The following is an 18,298-nucleotide window of genomic DNA, read 5'->3' on the forward strand; positions in this document are numbered from 1 at the left end:
TGCCTGCCAGCCCACGTGCAGAGCAGAGCCTTGAGAGGGTCCCTGGGCATGGCAGGGCGCTGGGCAGTGGGACAGACAGACATGCGTCTCAGACAGCGGGGAGCTCAGAAGGGCAAGAGCGGGTAGATCCACACCTCACAGCGTCGACACTTAGCAAGGGCCCTCGCCGGGAAAGCCTCCTGAGACCTCATCATCTCTCACAGTTGGGTTGGGGGATATTTTCATATATTTTCCTGTAGAACCAAGAGGGCCAAGACTGTGACAGGAATAAGAGAGACATGACTTAACAGGGAAAAGTGCTAACACTCGAGGTCAACCAGAGACAGCAATGCGACCAAAACGAGTGGACGGCGTTGAATGTTTGTCTTGGAAAGAGAGTGAAAATGATGTCATTTTAGTGTCATGTTCAGTTTGAACACCCCTTCTAATGCCTCTTCAGAAAACATAATGGGGGGTCCCCTGGTCCCTGCACAGCGCTGGGCACAAAGGAAGGCCCACGTTAAACAGAGCGGGAAGGGGAAGACGACAGGAAAGATGAGAAGACAGTAGGTAGCTTTGTGTTGTGAGCTTTATCAAATAGGAACCGAAACACGTGGTCGCAGTCTTCCAGGGCCTCCCATCAAACTCAGAATTCTGCTCAGACTGCATCCACCAGACCATGAGGCCTTGCGTGATCATGCCCACCCCCGACCCCCTGACTTCACTTCTCATGCCCCTGCCCCCTGGGTCAGGCTGCAGTCACAGTGACCTTGTTGCTGTTCTAACACAGGGTGTTGCAGCTTCGCACCACAGCCGTCTGGGCTGCGCAGTGCTGTGCCCGGGGCCTCTCCTATGCATCGCGGGAGGATTCACAGCACCGCCGGCCTCTCCCCCCGGAGTTCAGTACCAGCACCTACCCCCACTCCAGTGTGACACCAAAAATGTCACACTGGGGCTAGGGAACCTCTGCCAGGCCACTTCTCCTCAGGGTTTTCGCCCCGGCCATTCCCTCTGCGGAGGTCCCCCTCCTGTGCCTGATTCTGCCTGCCATTCAGATCTCAGCATAAAATGTCACTCTCAGAAAGGGTAGCGCCCAGTGCAGAGCAGCCACTCAGTTGATCTTGGCCTTTTTAAATAAGCACTTTCACTCTCTCACATGTGTGAGCGTGTGTGTCTATGCATGTGTGTGTCTATGCATGCGTGTGTGTGACCCACCTTCCCCACTAGGACGTCTGCTTCATGAGGGGCTGCCGTGGTATCATATATTCCCGTCCCTGGAACACAGCCTGACACACAGCGCAAGCTCCCGTGAGCATCGCTGGGCGGGGAAAAGAAAGCAGGTTGGCACTGCAGTGCGTGGACCCAGCAGGTGTCTGCTGCTGTCGATCACACACCGAGGAGTGGAGACCCGTTCCTCTCTGTCAGGCCAATGTCAGACTCACAGAGGTGTGAGCACCTTTGCTGGTTGCAAGTTTTTTTAAGGCAAAGAATAGGAGCCACATTGGGATTGTAAGAGAAAAACTGATTATCCTTCCAGAAATGGGCATTGGAGTCAAAGCTGAGGAGAAGATGGAGGGCAAGTGATGTCCATGTTACTTGCCCAAGAATAAGTGTAATTGGACGCTTCCTCTCCTTTCTGAGAGTGTCTTCCCTCCTGCACTGTCCTCATGTTCTCTCCAACTCTTGCATGAATGAAGCCGCCTCCAGGGCCGGCGAAGGTCTTGAATTGGTATTCCTCACGTGCAGTCAGGGCTCTGCCATTCTCAAGAGGGACAATGGCTTCTCCTTAGAATGATGGCAAGAGCTCCCTCGGGTTCTGGGCGTGCTGAGCACAACACAACAGTGAGGTGGGGTAGAATGCAATGATTTTCTCTCTTACCATCATTTCCCATCATATATCTAAATATCAGTGCCCTTAAAAGTGACTATTTATACTAATAAGTTACCTCTTTCCAGTTCAATTTCAGACCCAAAATTATGTATTTTAAACAAAGTGACTTTAAAGCCCACGAGAAAGTATGTTAACGAAGCCTGGAGGTGCTCTGGGCACCACAATTGATCTGGCCGCTCCCCAGCAGGGCGGGCTCTGGGTTTTCTCTGTCAGCGCTGCTGAGCAGCCTCCTGGGTTAACTCTAATTTGCTCACTGATATGTTCATAGAGCCATTGCCTACTGCCTGTCAGTGTTCACTTGATCTTTATAAACCTTTCATAACAATGGTAAGGCTGCACCAGTTCACACGCAGAGCGTGCCCCTGAGCTCGGGGCTGGCTCTCTGCCTACGATGGCACCACAGTGGAAGACCAGTGCCCTCCCAGCGCCCATGGCGCCACCCGTGACTCCAGGAGATTGAAGCCTTCCTCAGTCTTCACCGCGTGGGAAATAGTGAATATTATTGGGAATATTAATCTCATTGGAAACATTCACATTCCGATCATTGTAATCTAGCATGAGCCGTGAAATCCTTAAGTCATGCCTCAGATATTCTGGTCAACATGTTAAAGAAGGAAAAGAAGAAAGCTCAAGATGCCCTCCACGCATCTGGCGCGGATAGAAACGAATCTAGACGCGCACAGAACTCGCCCCTCCCCGCAGGGAACCCGGAGGGCCCAAGGACATTGCCGCCCTCAGCTTCCACACAGGCCCAAGATGCCACCACTTTTGGGCACAGATCCAGTTTGCTCCAGAGAAAAACAGGTCGGTGACATTTATTTATAAATATAGATTATAGAACCTGATATAGAATATCATAAATTGCACATCAATATAACAAGTAGAAATAGTGTAAGCAATGATCACTTTATCATTACACTCATCATTGTAATTCTTCCTTTTATTATTACTAATATTTGTTGTGGCTGATAACCTTTCTCTTGAACACTTGGAAGAATCTGAAGTATGGAATGTACTAGAACAAAGGTTTAAATGCTTCCCTTTTGACAACATCAGTTGACATTTTCTGTGTAAACGTTTTCTGTGTAAATGTTTGTTGGGATGGTGCCCTGACATGCAAGGTTTCCTAAAGGATTTGGCTTAGGAATAATTCGAGCCTGGTCTCACACAGAAAGAGATTGTTTCGTTTATAAAGACAAAATTGAGACGCCTGGGTATATAGATTGTGACATTATATCCCTTTATTGCCTTTTAAATTAAATTTATTGGAGTATCATTGGTTCATAACATACATAGTTTTCAGGGATGCAAGGTTATAATTTGACATCTGTGTACTCTACCACGTGCTCCCACCTGAAGTCTAGATTCCGGCCGTTACCATATATTTGAACCCTTTTACCTTTTAATTCCAAATCTTCTTGCTTTGAATATTTTTTTTAGTAAAAGTGTAGGTAGGATAAATTCAAAGTCATAGGAAACCAAAAATGCTTTTTAGCATTTATTGTAGTGGCTGTGGAGAGGAGGGGCGTTACTCCTGTGACTGCTCCAGCTGGCACACCTGTACTCTATGATGGGTAACAGCGGGCTGGAAAAGTAAGCAGCCCTCTGGGCAGGTGAATTTATCCATTCATTCATCTCCTAGAGGCCCAATACACGATAGGGGCCATTGGGGGCAGGCCAGCTGGGCAAGGGGCCACGGGAGGTTGGCCAGCTGGCCCCACTCAGGACTGGGGTCAGGGTGCCCGCTCGGGGGTGGGGCCAGCCAGGGTGAGGGGCCGTGGGCATTCCGGTTGTTCTGCTGTTCGTTCAATTTGCATATCACCCTTTTTTAATATAGGATTTGTTTATTCCTTTATTCCTTCAACACCTATTTATTGAGTACACACTTTGTTCTAGGTACTGTGCTAATTATTATTATTATTATAACTAAAGCATACATAGCCCTTGTATGTATCAGGGGCTATTCAAAGTTCTCTACCTGAATTAACTTGCTTAACCCTTACCTAAGTTCTTGTTTTACCCCATATTACAAACGAGGGCGCACATGGGCAAACACCGCCTCTGACCTCAGAGTGCCTTGAACAATGAGCTACAAAGCACGCCTCTCTGTTACTGAGGGAGCACACACGAGGACCCGGGCTCCAGTTAACCCCAGACAGATCCAAAAGGAACGTGGGGGGGGGGGGGAGCGGAGAGTGTGGGGAAGGAATGTTGCAAGCAGAACAATCACCTGGGTAGTTTTCAGGGCCTTTGTGGGAGAAAGGAGCATTTTAGGAAGCGAGAGGCCAGGATGGTTGGCATTGTAGAGTGAGAGGCTGGGAAGAACAGATCGGCAGAGGACACAAAGTTTGCACATGCAATGAGAAGACCGTTATCCTAGTCCAGTGCGAAGAATGGGATGAAGAGAGAGGCAGGGGATCAGAAGCCTTTAGGAAGTGGAGTAAAAGGGCCTGGTGCCTTTATAAAGGATACTAGAGGCCTGATGAACGAAGATTCGTGCAAAACAGTGTGCCTTCCTTCCCCTGGCTGCCGGCACCGTCTTTGCTCCGGCTGGAGCCACCTTTCTGCCTTCCCATACTGCCCAGAACATCCACCCCACCACTCACCACTCAGTGCCTGCATATGCAAATTATCCCGCCATCTTTGTTGAGTTAATTTGCATACTCTCTCCTGATTGGCTGGTGGGCATCATGAAGGTATGGTCAATATGCATCTTTCTTCTTTATTAGTGTAGATGTGTGTGTCTGGGAGTGGGTAGGGTGATATTGGCCCCCTGGTATTTAGGGGGCTGGGGAGGCTCTCCATGGAGATAGAGAAGTGGGCCTCTCAGCACTGCAGCGAGAGGCACTGTTGCCACAGGAACATAATCTTGGCGTGTCTGCCAACATGAAAGGTCCCAATGAGTTCCCACATAAGAACCCCAGGCTCATGAGGGAAGGAACTCTGTCTACTAGCCTTTTCCAAAGACACACACCATGTGCCGTGCAGATATGGACTCCAATGTCGCTGCCCAACCCCTTGCCGTGTGCAGCAGGCCCTCTCTATTTCTGTTTTCTCTTAGCCACACCATCTCTCTTCTCATAATTCTCCCCCAAAGCAGCTCATAATATCTCTCCTAACTCATAATTACAGTCAACTCTCAGTCACTCTTTTCTTCTCTCGATACTGCCATCGGGAAAGACTATAGTTTTGTTTGGAGAATGAGTTAAGTTTACTTGAATAGAAAATCACTGAAAAAATAATGGAAATTGTTTGTAAAGTCCAAGTACAAATGAGGTAAAAGAGTTTTGGCACAAAGCCTTGCAGTTGAAAGGGTTTTTGAGTTGTTTTAACTGTCACTGGATACAGTTCTAGCAATAACTTTGAGGAGGAGCAGGCTCACAAATGGGTTGATAATGATCTAAGCCGTGGAGGAGGGATTGTTGGGGGATTGATTTTATTTTTTGGCAAAACTACAGGTGGGATGAAAATTGCTGTGGATGGGCCCATGCCGCAACGCAACAGGTAATGGGATAGCTTGTGGCAATGTTTAAGGTCCTCGGAGCTGATTCGGCTTTTATTAGAACGTTATTTTATACAAGCAGCTTGTGTACTCTAAACCAGATTCAAAAACGCATTAACATGCTGCTTGGAAAGTATTTCTGCCGTATGTAGGTGTTGTCCGTTTCTATTCACCATCCCCGGGGCTGTCTTCAATGTGGAAAGCAAGTACGTTTGGCCATCTTGTACTCTGAGACCTTGTGAAATTGTCTCCCCTTTTTGGTGACCCCCTTCTTCCACTTACCCCCACTTTATGCTGAAAATGACTCCTTTCAAGCTTCTCCTGTTGAAAGAACGTGAAACCGAATTCATGGTTCCCTGGAGAACCGTGGTCATTGCGCAGCCGCTGTGACAGCGGAGGAGGGGTGAGGCGCTGGGCTTTTGTTGTTGTTTTGGAGGTTAAATGTCTGTTTGGGTTTTATTGAAATAATAGGAGGGGTTGTTCAGCTTTCCAGTTTGAAAGAGTCATATTGTTCTCTTTAAAATAGCAGGAGTTTTATAGTTTGTTTGGGTGCGAGTTTCTTGTTTGAGTTGGGTTCTTTTCTTTTTCAGTTTTTTTGTTGTTTGGGGTTGGGTTTGTTTGGATTTTTATTTTTTTTTTCCTGTTTCAGTTCTCTGACTGTAAGCTCCAAATAGTCACCTGGAGCCCTCAGTATTCTGCAGCCCCTCCTCCACCCCGCCCTTCAACTCTTTGAGATGGTAGCAGAGCCCACTCATCAAGGTGATGTCACTGGCATTTTACTAGTAAAAGGTGAATTGAAAGCCAAAGCCACAGCTCCAGGCTCGTTTCTCTTACTCCAGGAGCATTTATTTACTCTCCAGAGGATGTTCACAGAAGGCCCAATGGCACAGCTGCAGGGGCTACGAGGTGAACTGAGGAATGCTCTCTGGCTCTGCACCCTTACACTTAAGTACAAAGAGCAGAAATTAAAGCAGCAAGTGCTATAAGCAGGGACTAGAAGTAGTGCTATGGGAATGCAGTGGAGAAGAGATGAATTTCAATAAGTAGATCGGGGAAAGCATTCCAGAGCCAGTGACATGGAAGTTAGGTCTCAAAAGACTGTCAGAATTGGGTATTCAAAGATGGAGGGAAGAAGGGTCTCAACATTCTAGGTTTAAAGAATATTATGAACAAAGGTTTGGGAACAGGACATGGAAAAATGTGTACAGTTGGCAGGGATATTTGTTTAGCTGAGGCCTTGGAGATATACAGGAAGTCAGGAGAAATAAGGCTACAAAAATGAGGGGGACATTGTTAGAACGGTTGCTTCAGGGAACGGGAATTGAGGAATGGATGGGAACCCCCTTTTAACTCTACGCTTCGTATTGTTGTGATTGCCTGCATGTCTTTATTGGGTAAGTAGGGACACATTATGGAAACCCGTGAATGCCAGTCCAGGGAATTTTCTTCATTTGGTTGCAAGGAAACCACCGAAGCAGAACGGGCCTGGCAATGGCTGTGCTCTGGGAGGTGTTTCTGGAAGAAATCTTCAGGGTGCATTGGAGACGAGTAACTGGCTCCTGGAGACTTGAGCAAATGGCTCAGGAAATACCATAATAGTCCAAGTCGGGAACGATGGAAACAGAAGAGGCGAGGAGCCCAGAGCAGTTCCAGTGGCATGAAGGGCGGCTCTGTTGCTCCTTCCTGACTGTGGGTTCTCCTGGCGCTGAGGGTGCAGCTGCAGGCAGAGAGCAGGCGCGGGGCTCTCGGATGCTGTCTCGGACCTGGGGCCAGCTCCTTGGGTTTGCTTAGTCTTGCTCAAAGGATTGCTCTCTAGACCAGAGCTACTGCTATCAAGGCTTAATATGCCCAGCCCTCCACTAAGGTGAAAAGAAAAGCTCAGAGAGAACTTGGTGGAGACAAAACTCACCCATAAAACAACCGATGAAAAGAAAGATGACAGTTTCTAAGATCCTTCTCAGCTTGCTTTGTGTTAGGCCGCAGGTGCAGTTGTCGCCTCCTGCATTTCAAAGCTCTCATGACCCATGCCGCCCTCTTTTTTGGAACTGACCACACTTCCATCTTTGCATTTTCCCATAAGCGCAGTTCAGGAGATGGTCAGTAAACAGATCGCTGCCTCCTCTGCAGCTCTCTGGCCAGTCTCACTTCTGAAGAGCACAGTACTGACCAGTTAGCCAAGCTTCACTCCCAGTGCTGCCTCTTCGCATCCCTCCTATGTGAAGTGTCTGTAGGTTAGATGAAATGAATAAATGACATGAGAGAGAGAAAGAGAGAGAACAGACCTCTGCTTTTAAGTCCAAAATCAAGGCTCACACCCATTTCTAAATATTTGTTTTATTGTTCTCTTTGTGATTCCAATAAGGTCTTTAAACTTAAAAAGTGAACAAATGGAAGTTGATGTGTTTTCTAAAAGACAGTGGCATTGTCTTAGCTGGAATTCAACTTCAGACATTTAGATTCAGCAGACATCCATGAGCACCCATGCGCCTTACCTACCTTGCTCTTTATCTATTTTTTTCTTTCTTTTTTTTGTTTAAAGAGAGAGGAAGAGGTGTTGAGGAGAGAGAGAGAGAGAGAGAGAGAGAGAGAGAGATCAATGTGAGAGAGACACATCAATTGGTTGCCTCCCGCACATGCCCTGACTGAGGCCAGGGATTGAACCTGAAACCGAGGTGTGTATTCTTGACCTGGAATCAAACCTGCAACCCTTCGGGGCACAGACGGATGCTCTAACCACTGAGCAATGCCAGCTCTCTATCTATTTTGTAAGTCACCATCATGAGCACCTCAGGAGTTTTTAACATAGTGGGGAGATAAATAGATAAAGCTGTCTTTTGTGTAATGAATGCTCAAGAAAAGGGCCTGGATAGATGAAAGTTCCTGCAAAACCGTCGTCCATTCAGCCATCAATTTCAAACTCTTGGGGAAAACAGCAAGGATGGAGAAGACAGATTCCAAATGTGAGAGGATTCAGAGTAGAGTATCAAAGAGGCAAAAGGTAGCTTGGTAAAATGGACACTATTCCCTATGGGCACTGTAATTGTGTGTTAAAATGCTTGCTTAGATATATAAAGGAAAGCCATGAACCTGGAGCCCAAAGAAAGATCTAGTGACAGTGAGGAAATGGAAGAGGAAGACATGGCCCAATAGAATGAACCTGAATGGGGACAAGGCTTCATGTATTGTGTTGTTTGCTTGTGTGTTTATTTCCGTCAGCATGAATGAGTTTTGTTCTAGAATCACAGAAGAAGGCAGAGAAGCTACATCCCCGTCCCCCCACCCTGTAACAGGAAGAATCGTATTGTGGGATAAGGCCATATTTCTTACCTTGTCCTGAAGTTTAGAATGAAAGGCTACATTTTTATTTAGGTACGCTCATAGAGTAGATTGTATATTGTCCTCACGGGCAAATTAATTCTGCAAATAGGAATGAGATCCTCAAACCTCCTTTCAGACATTGCTGGGAGAGGCACTCCATGCAAGTCTGGTCGAGCACCCTTACCAAACAGTTAGGGAAGACCAACTGCCCAAAGCCATCTACTCGCATGGTGCAGAACAGTGAATGAGGCTGAGAAGGGGATAGAGGGTCATGAATATGAACACTGGGTCGGAATGCAGGGGACTTTATTTTATTAAACATTGCATTCACAATTAATTCTTCAGTTGATTATTTTTAACTAACTCAGGCTTCATTTTCCTCTGTAAAGGGAGGTAGGGCTCCCTAGGAAGCACAGTCTGAGCTAAATGTTTCTGAGGAAGGGCCCGGGACCACACCTGTGGAGTGAGAGCAGCATTGGCAGAGGGAGAAGCTGAGCTGTGCTGTGACTGACAGAGCTCCGGGCTCTGGAGCTGAGCAGGCCTTTCAGAATCCTCCCCTTGAGGCCAGGGGACAGGGCCTCTCTCCCTCGTGACCATCAGTCGTTGGATGTGGGCCTCCCCTGGCAGGAGGCACGGCCCTCAATGAGGCAGTTTTTTCAGCTGAGAAAACCCCTAAATAGGGTTGACAACTGAGGACTTCCTGTTAATGTGCCCCAGCCGCTGGAGGAATGAGTGTTTCATTTTTTTTCCCCTTAAATTTTATTTATCTCACCTCTTCCACCGACCTGTGGTCATCACCCGTCTGCTCTCTGTGTCCGTTAGCTTGTTTCTTGTTTGTTAGAATCCACGCGTGAGAGAGATCATAGGATATTTCTCTTTCTCTTTCTGACGTATTTCACTTAGCGTAATGCCCTCAGGGTCCATCCATGTTGTTACAAATGGCAAGATTCCCTTCTGTTTTATGGCTGAGTAATATCCCATCATGTCTGTGTGTCTGTGCTTGTATCACAATTTCTTTACCCATTTGTCCATCAGTGGGCACTCAGGTTATTTCCATGTCTCGGTTATTATAAGGAATGCTGCAGTGAACAGGGGACGCATATCTCTTTCTGAGTCAGTGTTCATTTTCATTGGATAAAAACCTACAAGTGGAATTGCTGGATCATTAGGCAGTTCTAGTTTTCCATATTTTGAGGAACCTGCTTCTCCTGCTTTCCACGGAAGCTGCACAGTTACATCCCCACCAACAGTGCACGGGGTTTCCTTTTTCTCATCCTCACCAACACTTTTCATTTCTTCTCTTTTTAAATAATAGCCATTCTGATAGAGGTGAGGTGATATTGCATGGTGATTTTGATTTGCATTTCCCAGATGACTAATAATGTTGAGCATCTTTTCATGTATCTGTTGGCCATCTGTATATTTTCTTTGGAAAATGTCTATTCAAATCTGCTCATTTTTCAGTTGGATTTTTGTCATTGAGTTGTACAAGTACTTTATGTATTTTGGATATTAGCACTTCAGATATATGATTTGAAAATATTTTCTTGCACTCAGTAGGCTGCCTTTTCACTTCACTGATGGTTTTCTTTTCTTCTTAGTTTGATGTAGTCCCACTGGCTTATTTCTGCTTTTGTTGCTTTTGCTTTGGGTGTGAGATTCAATAAATCATTGCCCAGACCTATGTCTTGGAGCTTACTGCTTACATTTTCTTCTAGGAGTTTTATTATTTCAGGTCTTATGTTCAAGTCTTTAATCCATTCTGAGTTAGTTTTTTTTTTGTATGGTATAAAATAATAGTTGAGTTTTATTTATTCTTATGTGGCTGCCCAAGTTTTTCTAACTCCATTTATTGATATACTGTCTTCCCCCCATTGTATATGCTTGGCCCCTTTGTTGTAAGTTAATTGACCACATATGCATGGATTTATTTGGGGGCTCTCAATTCTGTTCCACTGATCTATGTATCTATTTTTAATGCCTGTGCATTAATGTTTGCAATATAGATTGAAACCAGGGAATGGGATGCCTCCATATTTGTTCTTTTTTCTCAAGATTTCTTTGGCTACTTGAGTTTTTTTTTCTTTCTGGTTCCATAAAAACATTTCAGGATTATTCTATTAATTTAAAAAATGCATTGTAATATCTTTCCATTTATCTGTGTCTTCATCAATTTCTTTTACTAATGTTTTATAGAAATATACAGATCTTTCACCTCCTAGGTTAAATTTATTCCTAGGTTTGTTTTTTTGTTTTATTGAAGTTCTTGATTCTTGAAGGGGTATCTGGATGGCACATCACAGAATGTACCACACCTATTAAGTTTTCTATAACATCCAAAATATCAATGTAGTCCCAATTTAACTGATTAATTAGCTTTCTAGTCCATAATGTAACTCTATAGTAATATTAATATGACTCATAAAGCTGAATAAATATAGGAATTGCATAATCACTAATTTTAGTATTGTTTTCATGATAAAGTATATTCTGCATTTCTACTTGGAATCCCAAAAACACATGCCCTGTGCCTCTAGCAGCAGAGACAGCAAAGAAACAGTAGGTATGTCTCTCTCTCTCTCTCTCTTTCTCTCTCTCTTTCTCTCTCTCTCTCTCTCTCTCTCTCTCGCTCTCTCTCTCTCTCTTTCTCTCTTTCTCTCTATCACACCACACACACACACACACACAGATACATGTGCATACATGGGTACGTGCACATATACATACAGAGTCTTGTCCAGACTTGGGCAATAGCATTACTCTTTCACCAGTTATGGATTTCCCCTATAGAACATGCAAAGCTCCGTGCCATTCTAGACGAGGTGGAGAATGTGAGCATTCCATACCAGCGGCTCTGGGAAAACTGAAGGTCTGTCCATAGCTGCAGGAGCAGAGGCTACTGTTGATTGTTTCATAAGGAGTCACTGAGGTCGAGCTGGTTAGCAGGCAATGTGCTGGGTGTTGTAGATTAGAAGGTGAAGGAGACCCAGGACCTATTAGAGGGCTTACAGTCTAGGAACAGCCAACCTTCCCTGGGTAGGTTTAGGAAAACTGAACGGAAGAAGTGATACTTAAACAAAACCTTCAAAGACTATTCACATCTATGTCTGGGACAGTGAATCGAAGAGGGAGGGAAAGGACAGCGCAGTGCAGCCTGGGAAACTTCTCAAGCAAAAGCACGGAGGTGTGGGGCCCAGGGTGTGTTTGTGAGGTTTCAAGCCTTGGTCTGGCGGGATTGCAGGGCTTGTGTGGATACAGTGGTGTTTAGCAAGAGATAAGGCTGAAGGGGGATCAGCTCATGAGAAAAGCCACGCTTCAAGTTTAGAGCTGTATTTTCTTGGCAGTGGGGAGCCATTACAGCTTTGTAACTGGAGAGTAAGGAAAGATCATGAGAGCAGCGTGCCGAGTCAATCGGAAGCTGGAGGGAAGGCGGGTGGGGTGTTGTGTTAGCCTTTGAGGTAGGAAGTCCTACGGGCTTGAATCAAACCAGCCACAGTAGGAAGTAGAAAGATGGGAAGTGGGTCAGAGGTTTGCGGAGGAAGGAGAACTGATCTGCCCTGAGTAGAATGGGGCTGAGATGGACAGTCCAAGGTGACTCCCAGTTTCCGAGTGGACATGGTGCCATTTACCAAGGCAGGGAATACATGAAGAGGAGCAGGTTTGGAGGGAGGTTTAATTATGGTCTGATTATGGGCATGGTGAGAATGAGTATGAGGTGGGCGTCTAAGGTAAGGTAATAATATATAGAGCTTTAGTGCTCAAGGCAAGAAGTTAATTAGAGAGATGGATCATGGACCTGTACCCAGGAGCATGGATACGATGGCCCACAGAGATGGGTAGCAATGATAAAGGGGGAAAGGACCAACAGGAGAGCACGTAGGGTCCCCAGTATTGATGGAGGAGGCTGGAGCAGAAGAACCAGCGAAGGAGAAGTAGGAAAGGCAAGAGAGAGGGTCGAGAGAGTGAGATCTCAGAAGCCAGGCAAGGGGTTGCATGTCAAGGGGGTGGGGTGGTTCACAGCATCGAATGGTGCAGCGTGGTCAATGGTCAGGTTAGATGAGAACTACAGTCTGTTGGGTCTGGATGGTAAGTGATGAGCGACCTTTGCCAAAGCAATTTCAAAGAGTGCGGAGGCAGAAGGCGCCCTGGGCCAGGTTGAAGAGTGGGCGGGAAGGAAGTGAGACACGCAGGAATGGTCACGCAGCTAGATCACCGGAGGTGAAGGAATAGTGAGGCCAGGCTTGTTAAATGGAGTCTCTCTGTGGATGTTGAAGTCATTTGGGATGTTGGCAACCCATGGGGTGGAAAATGAAACTGTGAGCCAGGAGCCCAAGTCCACTTAGAGGAGCTGGGAGGGTTGTTCCCTGGTTGGACCGACATATACCGAGTAGCCTTACATTTCAGCGCATTAGAGAGCAGCGGCTCTGAAACGGTCTTGGTGAGTCAGAGGCCAGCACTGTCTCTGCCCTGCTGGCGTCTATGCGCTTGGAGAACGAGCATGCTCCACTTGAGAGGCTCCAGACGGTCCGACCGTTTCCCTGGAGGGGAAACAGGTCTCAGTGACGAAAAAGAGCTGATGGGACAGGGCGATTTCCTCAGTACTTACAAGGTGACAAAACTCTCCACCACCAGATCCTCAAGAGAAGAGAAGTACAAAGATAAAACCTGAAAAATAAATGATTTGATTTTCTAACCAAGATGAGGGAGGCCAGCAGTGGAGGAGGGATGGGTGGGATGAGACAGGTAGGGCAAGGGTAGGGAGGGGCAAGAATAATATGTGAGAGGGCATGGGGTCGGGGAGGGGAGCTTGCATTTAGTGGGTGGAAAAGATGGCAGGGAGAAAAGTCCTGGTAAGACCGATTATTCTTGCGGCCACGGGCCTGGTAAGTGGAGCAGGTTAGTCTCGGCGGTTTTCCACAGGAGGCTCCCGAGGATTCCCTTAGAAATGAACTCTCCCTGGATGAAGCCGGAAGCGGGTGGGGACAATCAGCGGTCTCTGAGTGTCGCACTCCCGTGACATCACAGGACTCGGGGAGGTTCGGGCAAGCACGCAGCATGGGGAAGCCCGGGAGGCTTCAGTGTGCCCCGCTGGTTACTGTTGCCCGTGTGGTGGGAGGCGTGGGCACGCCCCGCATGCTCCCCTCCTGCTGAGTCCTGGCTGTTCCAGCCGCGGCAGCTCCTTCAGGGTTGGGGCACCGATTTGGGGGCTGCTCGTGCATCAGGGGGAGTAATTGTGTGGCTTTGTAGAAATGAGTGATTCCCAAGCCTGATATTTACCAGTTTAGTGTTGTACTTCCTGAATCGTAGGCTCCTAAATATGTCCTCACTGTTCAGGGGTTTCCTCGGACCCCACCGCCCCCCCGGAGGTAACAGAGACACTAACACAAGAGAAACGGAATCGGATCCAGGAGACTCTTTTTTCTGGGCTGTTTTATTTGGGTCAAGCACAGAGCTGAGAATCCCTACACCTCCTACCTGACGATGTTAGCTGTCGCTTCACGTCCCGCGGCCATAACAGCCAGACTTCCTCCTGCGATGAGAGGCGGTAATTGCACTGAGCTGCGTCTCTCGCCTCCACCCCGGAGCGTGAGAATTCCATCGGCACTTCCTTTTTCAGATATGATTTTCCAAGATTTATAGCAACAAAGGTGAACGTGGTTTTGTCAGTGTGTTCAGTAGGGAGTGTATTTTGGAAACATGATAGACGAACCCTGACTGTCTTTGTAGCACAAGACATGATCTTTCTAAAACATCTATCAATTGCTCTGACGCCCCAGGCAGAATTTACCGCTGTGCGCCCACAACACTCGGCTTAGCTGGTTTCATGTTCTGATCGTGTTCTTAATATTTACTGCAGTCAGTGCACATGCTGAGGGGGAGGGGCGGGTGGGACGCATGAGGTCACCTGGGAAACAATAAGCCTTTCTCTGCTGGGCACCTGTGAGGCGGGGCTTTTATTAGAACCTCAGTCATTGTCTGCCAAGCCCTTCGGCGCCTGTTACTCTGCCTGGCAACCTCCCAGCCAGACTCATGGCTGGGCCACGCTGCTTCGCCCCTCCCGCTGCCTGTCAGGCTGAGCTCTCCTCGCCCGTCCCCTCCTTCCTAGTTCTGCTTCCACGAATCTGTTCAGCTCTTTGCTCTGTTATTCTGCCTCCTTTTGATGAGCGGAGATTTCTTGGGGATCCTCCAGCACCCCATCTTCTGACCATCTCACGCCTCGTGAGCTGTGCTGTGCGGAGCACTGTCCTGAGACTCACAGAAGGGGCACGGCTTCTGGCTGCGGCTGCCAGACTTGGAGGCAGAAACCAAGGGCACTTGCTTCCATCTGCACTGAAGCTAAACAATACGTTTTATTTTTTTTAGTATAAATGGGTCCTTTCAATATTTGGAACACACTTATACTAAAAAGTTATCTGTTATTTACCTGAAATTCAAATGTAACTGGGAAGTCCTGTATCGCACCTGATAGCACCGGCCCAGGCCTGTGCTAGGTTGGGGTGTTTCCCTGGGGTGAGGGTTCTGTGGCCTTTAAGAAGCTTCTCCCAGAAGAGGATAAGGAGGTCTGTGGCTCCTTAGCATGCAGACTGCTGCAGGGCTCTCTTTTGGGGGCTGGGGGTGGGGTCGGGGGGCTAGGGGTGAGGGAGGTGGAGTTGGTGTTCATGATCATGTTACCACCAAACGCTGAAGCTTTCATCCTTTGTCCTCCACCTGTTTCTTCCTAGACGAGTGGAGTTCCAGGCTCTGGTCCCGGGAAGGGACAGGGGAGTCATAGTGCATAGTGTTTCCCAAACTGTTGCCTCAGGACGCCTGTCCGCGTCGCTCAGGATGCTGTCTGTGAGGACACTGTTTGGGAAAACGTGCTGCCTGCGGTTCCCCGGGAACACTGCTTTGCTGGTGGCCGGTACCTCCGCATCCAGCGTTTTATTCTCCCAGCACTGACTCTAGCCGCGGCCTGATGCACTCCCTGTCTCCCTGTGAGGGTCTCCCCACAGCCCTTTGTATGTGGCTACTTTTGGAGATAAGTTTTATGACCAATACTTTTCTTAATAACGTGGCTTATTCTTTGGGAAATTTTTCAGATGCCCAGTTATACTCTGAGCCTGGCTAGTCTCCTCTGCTGACAAACCAAAATAGAACGCGATGTGCTGCTCTCTCCATGAGGGACTCTCCCCGCTCACTAGTCACAGGGACGCCCAGGGGTGTTTATGGGGGCAGCCGGATGCGGAGGCTTCCCGGCCCGGTTCTGTGCATGGAGCATCTGATGTTCACCTTTACCATTGGGGCTACATGATGAAAGTCAGCGCCGGGCTACACTGAGTTTTCAGGTGGCGGGTCCCCTTCTCCGGGTGTGCTATTGGGATGTGTTTGAATATCTCTCTTTGAGGGTTTTATTTCTCCAGAAATTCAGCACTTACCATGTGGGTGGTTTGAGTGACATCTTGCAGCACATGAATGGCCTTACGCACAGGGGTTTAATGGGAGTCAGACAACGGCCCTACAGGAAGTGTCATGGAGCAGTTGGCTCTCCCTTCAAATCTCATCACCCAGCAGTGACCTAAGGAGGGTGAGCGCCATCTGCACGTTGAGTGTCTGCGCGGTATCTTTCTCTTTTCCTCTCAGGAGAAATGTATGTCAATGATCACACGCCAATGCCCAGCCTGCTCTATAAGAGCGTGGAATAGGAGTTCATATTTCACGTCCTCCGTTGCTCAGTCACTCTCCCATGTTACAATTCTTCCATAATAAAATCGCAGTGAGACGTGTCACCTCAATATATCACAGACCACTGATGTGACATGAGAAAGAGCAATGGAGCCTTTTTAACTATTTGTCTACAATGCTCATCACTTAACTCAGATAACAAAGTGACTAACTCATTTCCTCCAATCTCAGCAGTGCACATATGTGTGTATGTACATGTACTTCCATGCTCACGCCACACACTCACACAACACACATAACACACCACACACAACACATGCATGCATGCACACACAACATGCATACACATAACACACCACACACATGCACACCCTCCACACACTCATATTCACACACAGCACAACACACACACAACATGCCACACACACACATACTCAAACAGCACATATAATATACCACACATACAACACCAACACACACATAAAATACCACACATGCACACACAACACAATCACACACATGAACACACACACACACACACACACACACACAACACCACACACTTTCGTTTTTTGTGCTTCTCTAGCACACCCGGCCCTGTTCCAGTCTTCCTAGCCTGTAGTGAATTAAACAACTGCCATGCTTACTGGTCCAGAATTATCTGAACGGCCGACTTACTGACTCATAGGTTAAATTTCCATTTCTTTCCATTCCATTAAGTCCAGCAGGACTGGGTCGCTGTCCTCCAGCATTTCTCTGGCCCGTGATGATCTCAGTGAATTCCTGTGACCCACTTTCCTCTGTGAGCACAGCAGATCAGAGCGGCCTTTGGTCGGAATGAGATCATGGAACGTGCTGCTCTCTGAACGGGGGACTTTGTGTTTCTCTCACCGAGGTGCACGGTGGTGTTTGATCAGGTCCTTCAGGGAGAGCATTCACCGGCCCTCTGCTCTCTCCCACATCAGCAAGGCCTGGGAACTAGTAGGTTAGCTTGGATATACAAGGGATGGGCTCCTTAAAAAATGTTTAAGCAGAAGTGGAAACCTAGTTGGTTACTGTATGCATTTCATAACGTAGTTGCTCATTACCCCTTTACTGTAGTTACATATGCCATGTTGGCCATTAGCAAACAGAACCCACAGGGCCTCGTTACCCTCAGACTCACCGCTTTGGTGGTGAATTAACCATTTTCACGGAATAGTTCTGTCGGACAGGAGGTTCACTCTGGGGTTTAAAACCCCGCCTTTCACCGGGGCAGGCAGATGACGGTGCTGTAGGCGGTGTCTGACGTATCCAGGGAGAAGAGCTCCCTTGCTTCCCTGCCGCTCACTGTCAACACCAGATCTGCTCACCACTAAGGTGCAAGATGGCCAGCCGACCCTGTTGGAGCCGGGATTCTCCATATAACTCTCTGCTCTCCACCCCTTCCTGGTCCCAAATAAAGAACCTTCTGGGGCCCTGGGTGCTCTGCCCCAAATATCCTCCTTCTCCCCGAGGCTCAAAGTTGCCTCTGTTCCAGTTTCACTGGGTGAGTGAAATTTAAGGTTAAGCTGTAGAAATATGCCTCATTCCACCTAGTGTACTTCACCTAGTCAACTCCTTTTCCAGCTAAGACAAACAGGTAATTGGAGGGAAGGACATGGGGCGGGGAGGGGGGGTGGCACTACAGTGATGGAGGCTTCTTTTCCAGAAGCCTGGAGAGCAGACACATTGCAGTGGGTGAGCGGGTACAGTGGGAGGGTGGGCACAGTGGGAGGGTGGGTATAGTGAGAGGGGGAGTATAGTGGGAGGGTGGGCACACTGGGAAGGTGGGTATAGTGGGAGAGTGGGCACAGTGGGAGGGGGAGCACATTGGGAGGTTGGGCACACTGGGAGAATGGGCACACTGGGAGGGTGGGCACACTGGGAGGTGGGCACAGTGGGAGGTGGAGCAGATTGGGAGGTTG

General features: G+C 47.7%; 1 protein-coding gene across 1 annotated transcript in view; it reads left to right on the forward strand.

Moving 5' to 3' along the window:
- KIF6 (kinesin family member 6) overlaps positions 1-18,298 on the forward strand; it is a 255,403-nt gene that overhangs the window by 80,165 nt on the left and 156,940 nt on the right. The window contains exon 8 of the mRNA XM_015571886.1: positions 2,459-2,674. Within this exon, the coding sequence (XP_015427372.1) occupies positions 2,459-2,674 (216 nt within the window). The remainder of the gene's footprint in view (positions 1-2,458; positions 2,675-18,298) is intronic.

Source organism: Myotis davidii, unplaced genomic scaffold (genome assembly GCF_000327345.1).
Source record: "Myotis davidii unplaced genomic scaffold, ASM32734v1 scaffold289, whole genome shotgun sequence".
In the NCBI taxonomy this organism is placed as follows: Eukaryota; Metazoa; Chordata; class Mammalia; order Chiroptera; family Vespertilionidae; genus Myotis; species Myotis davidii.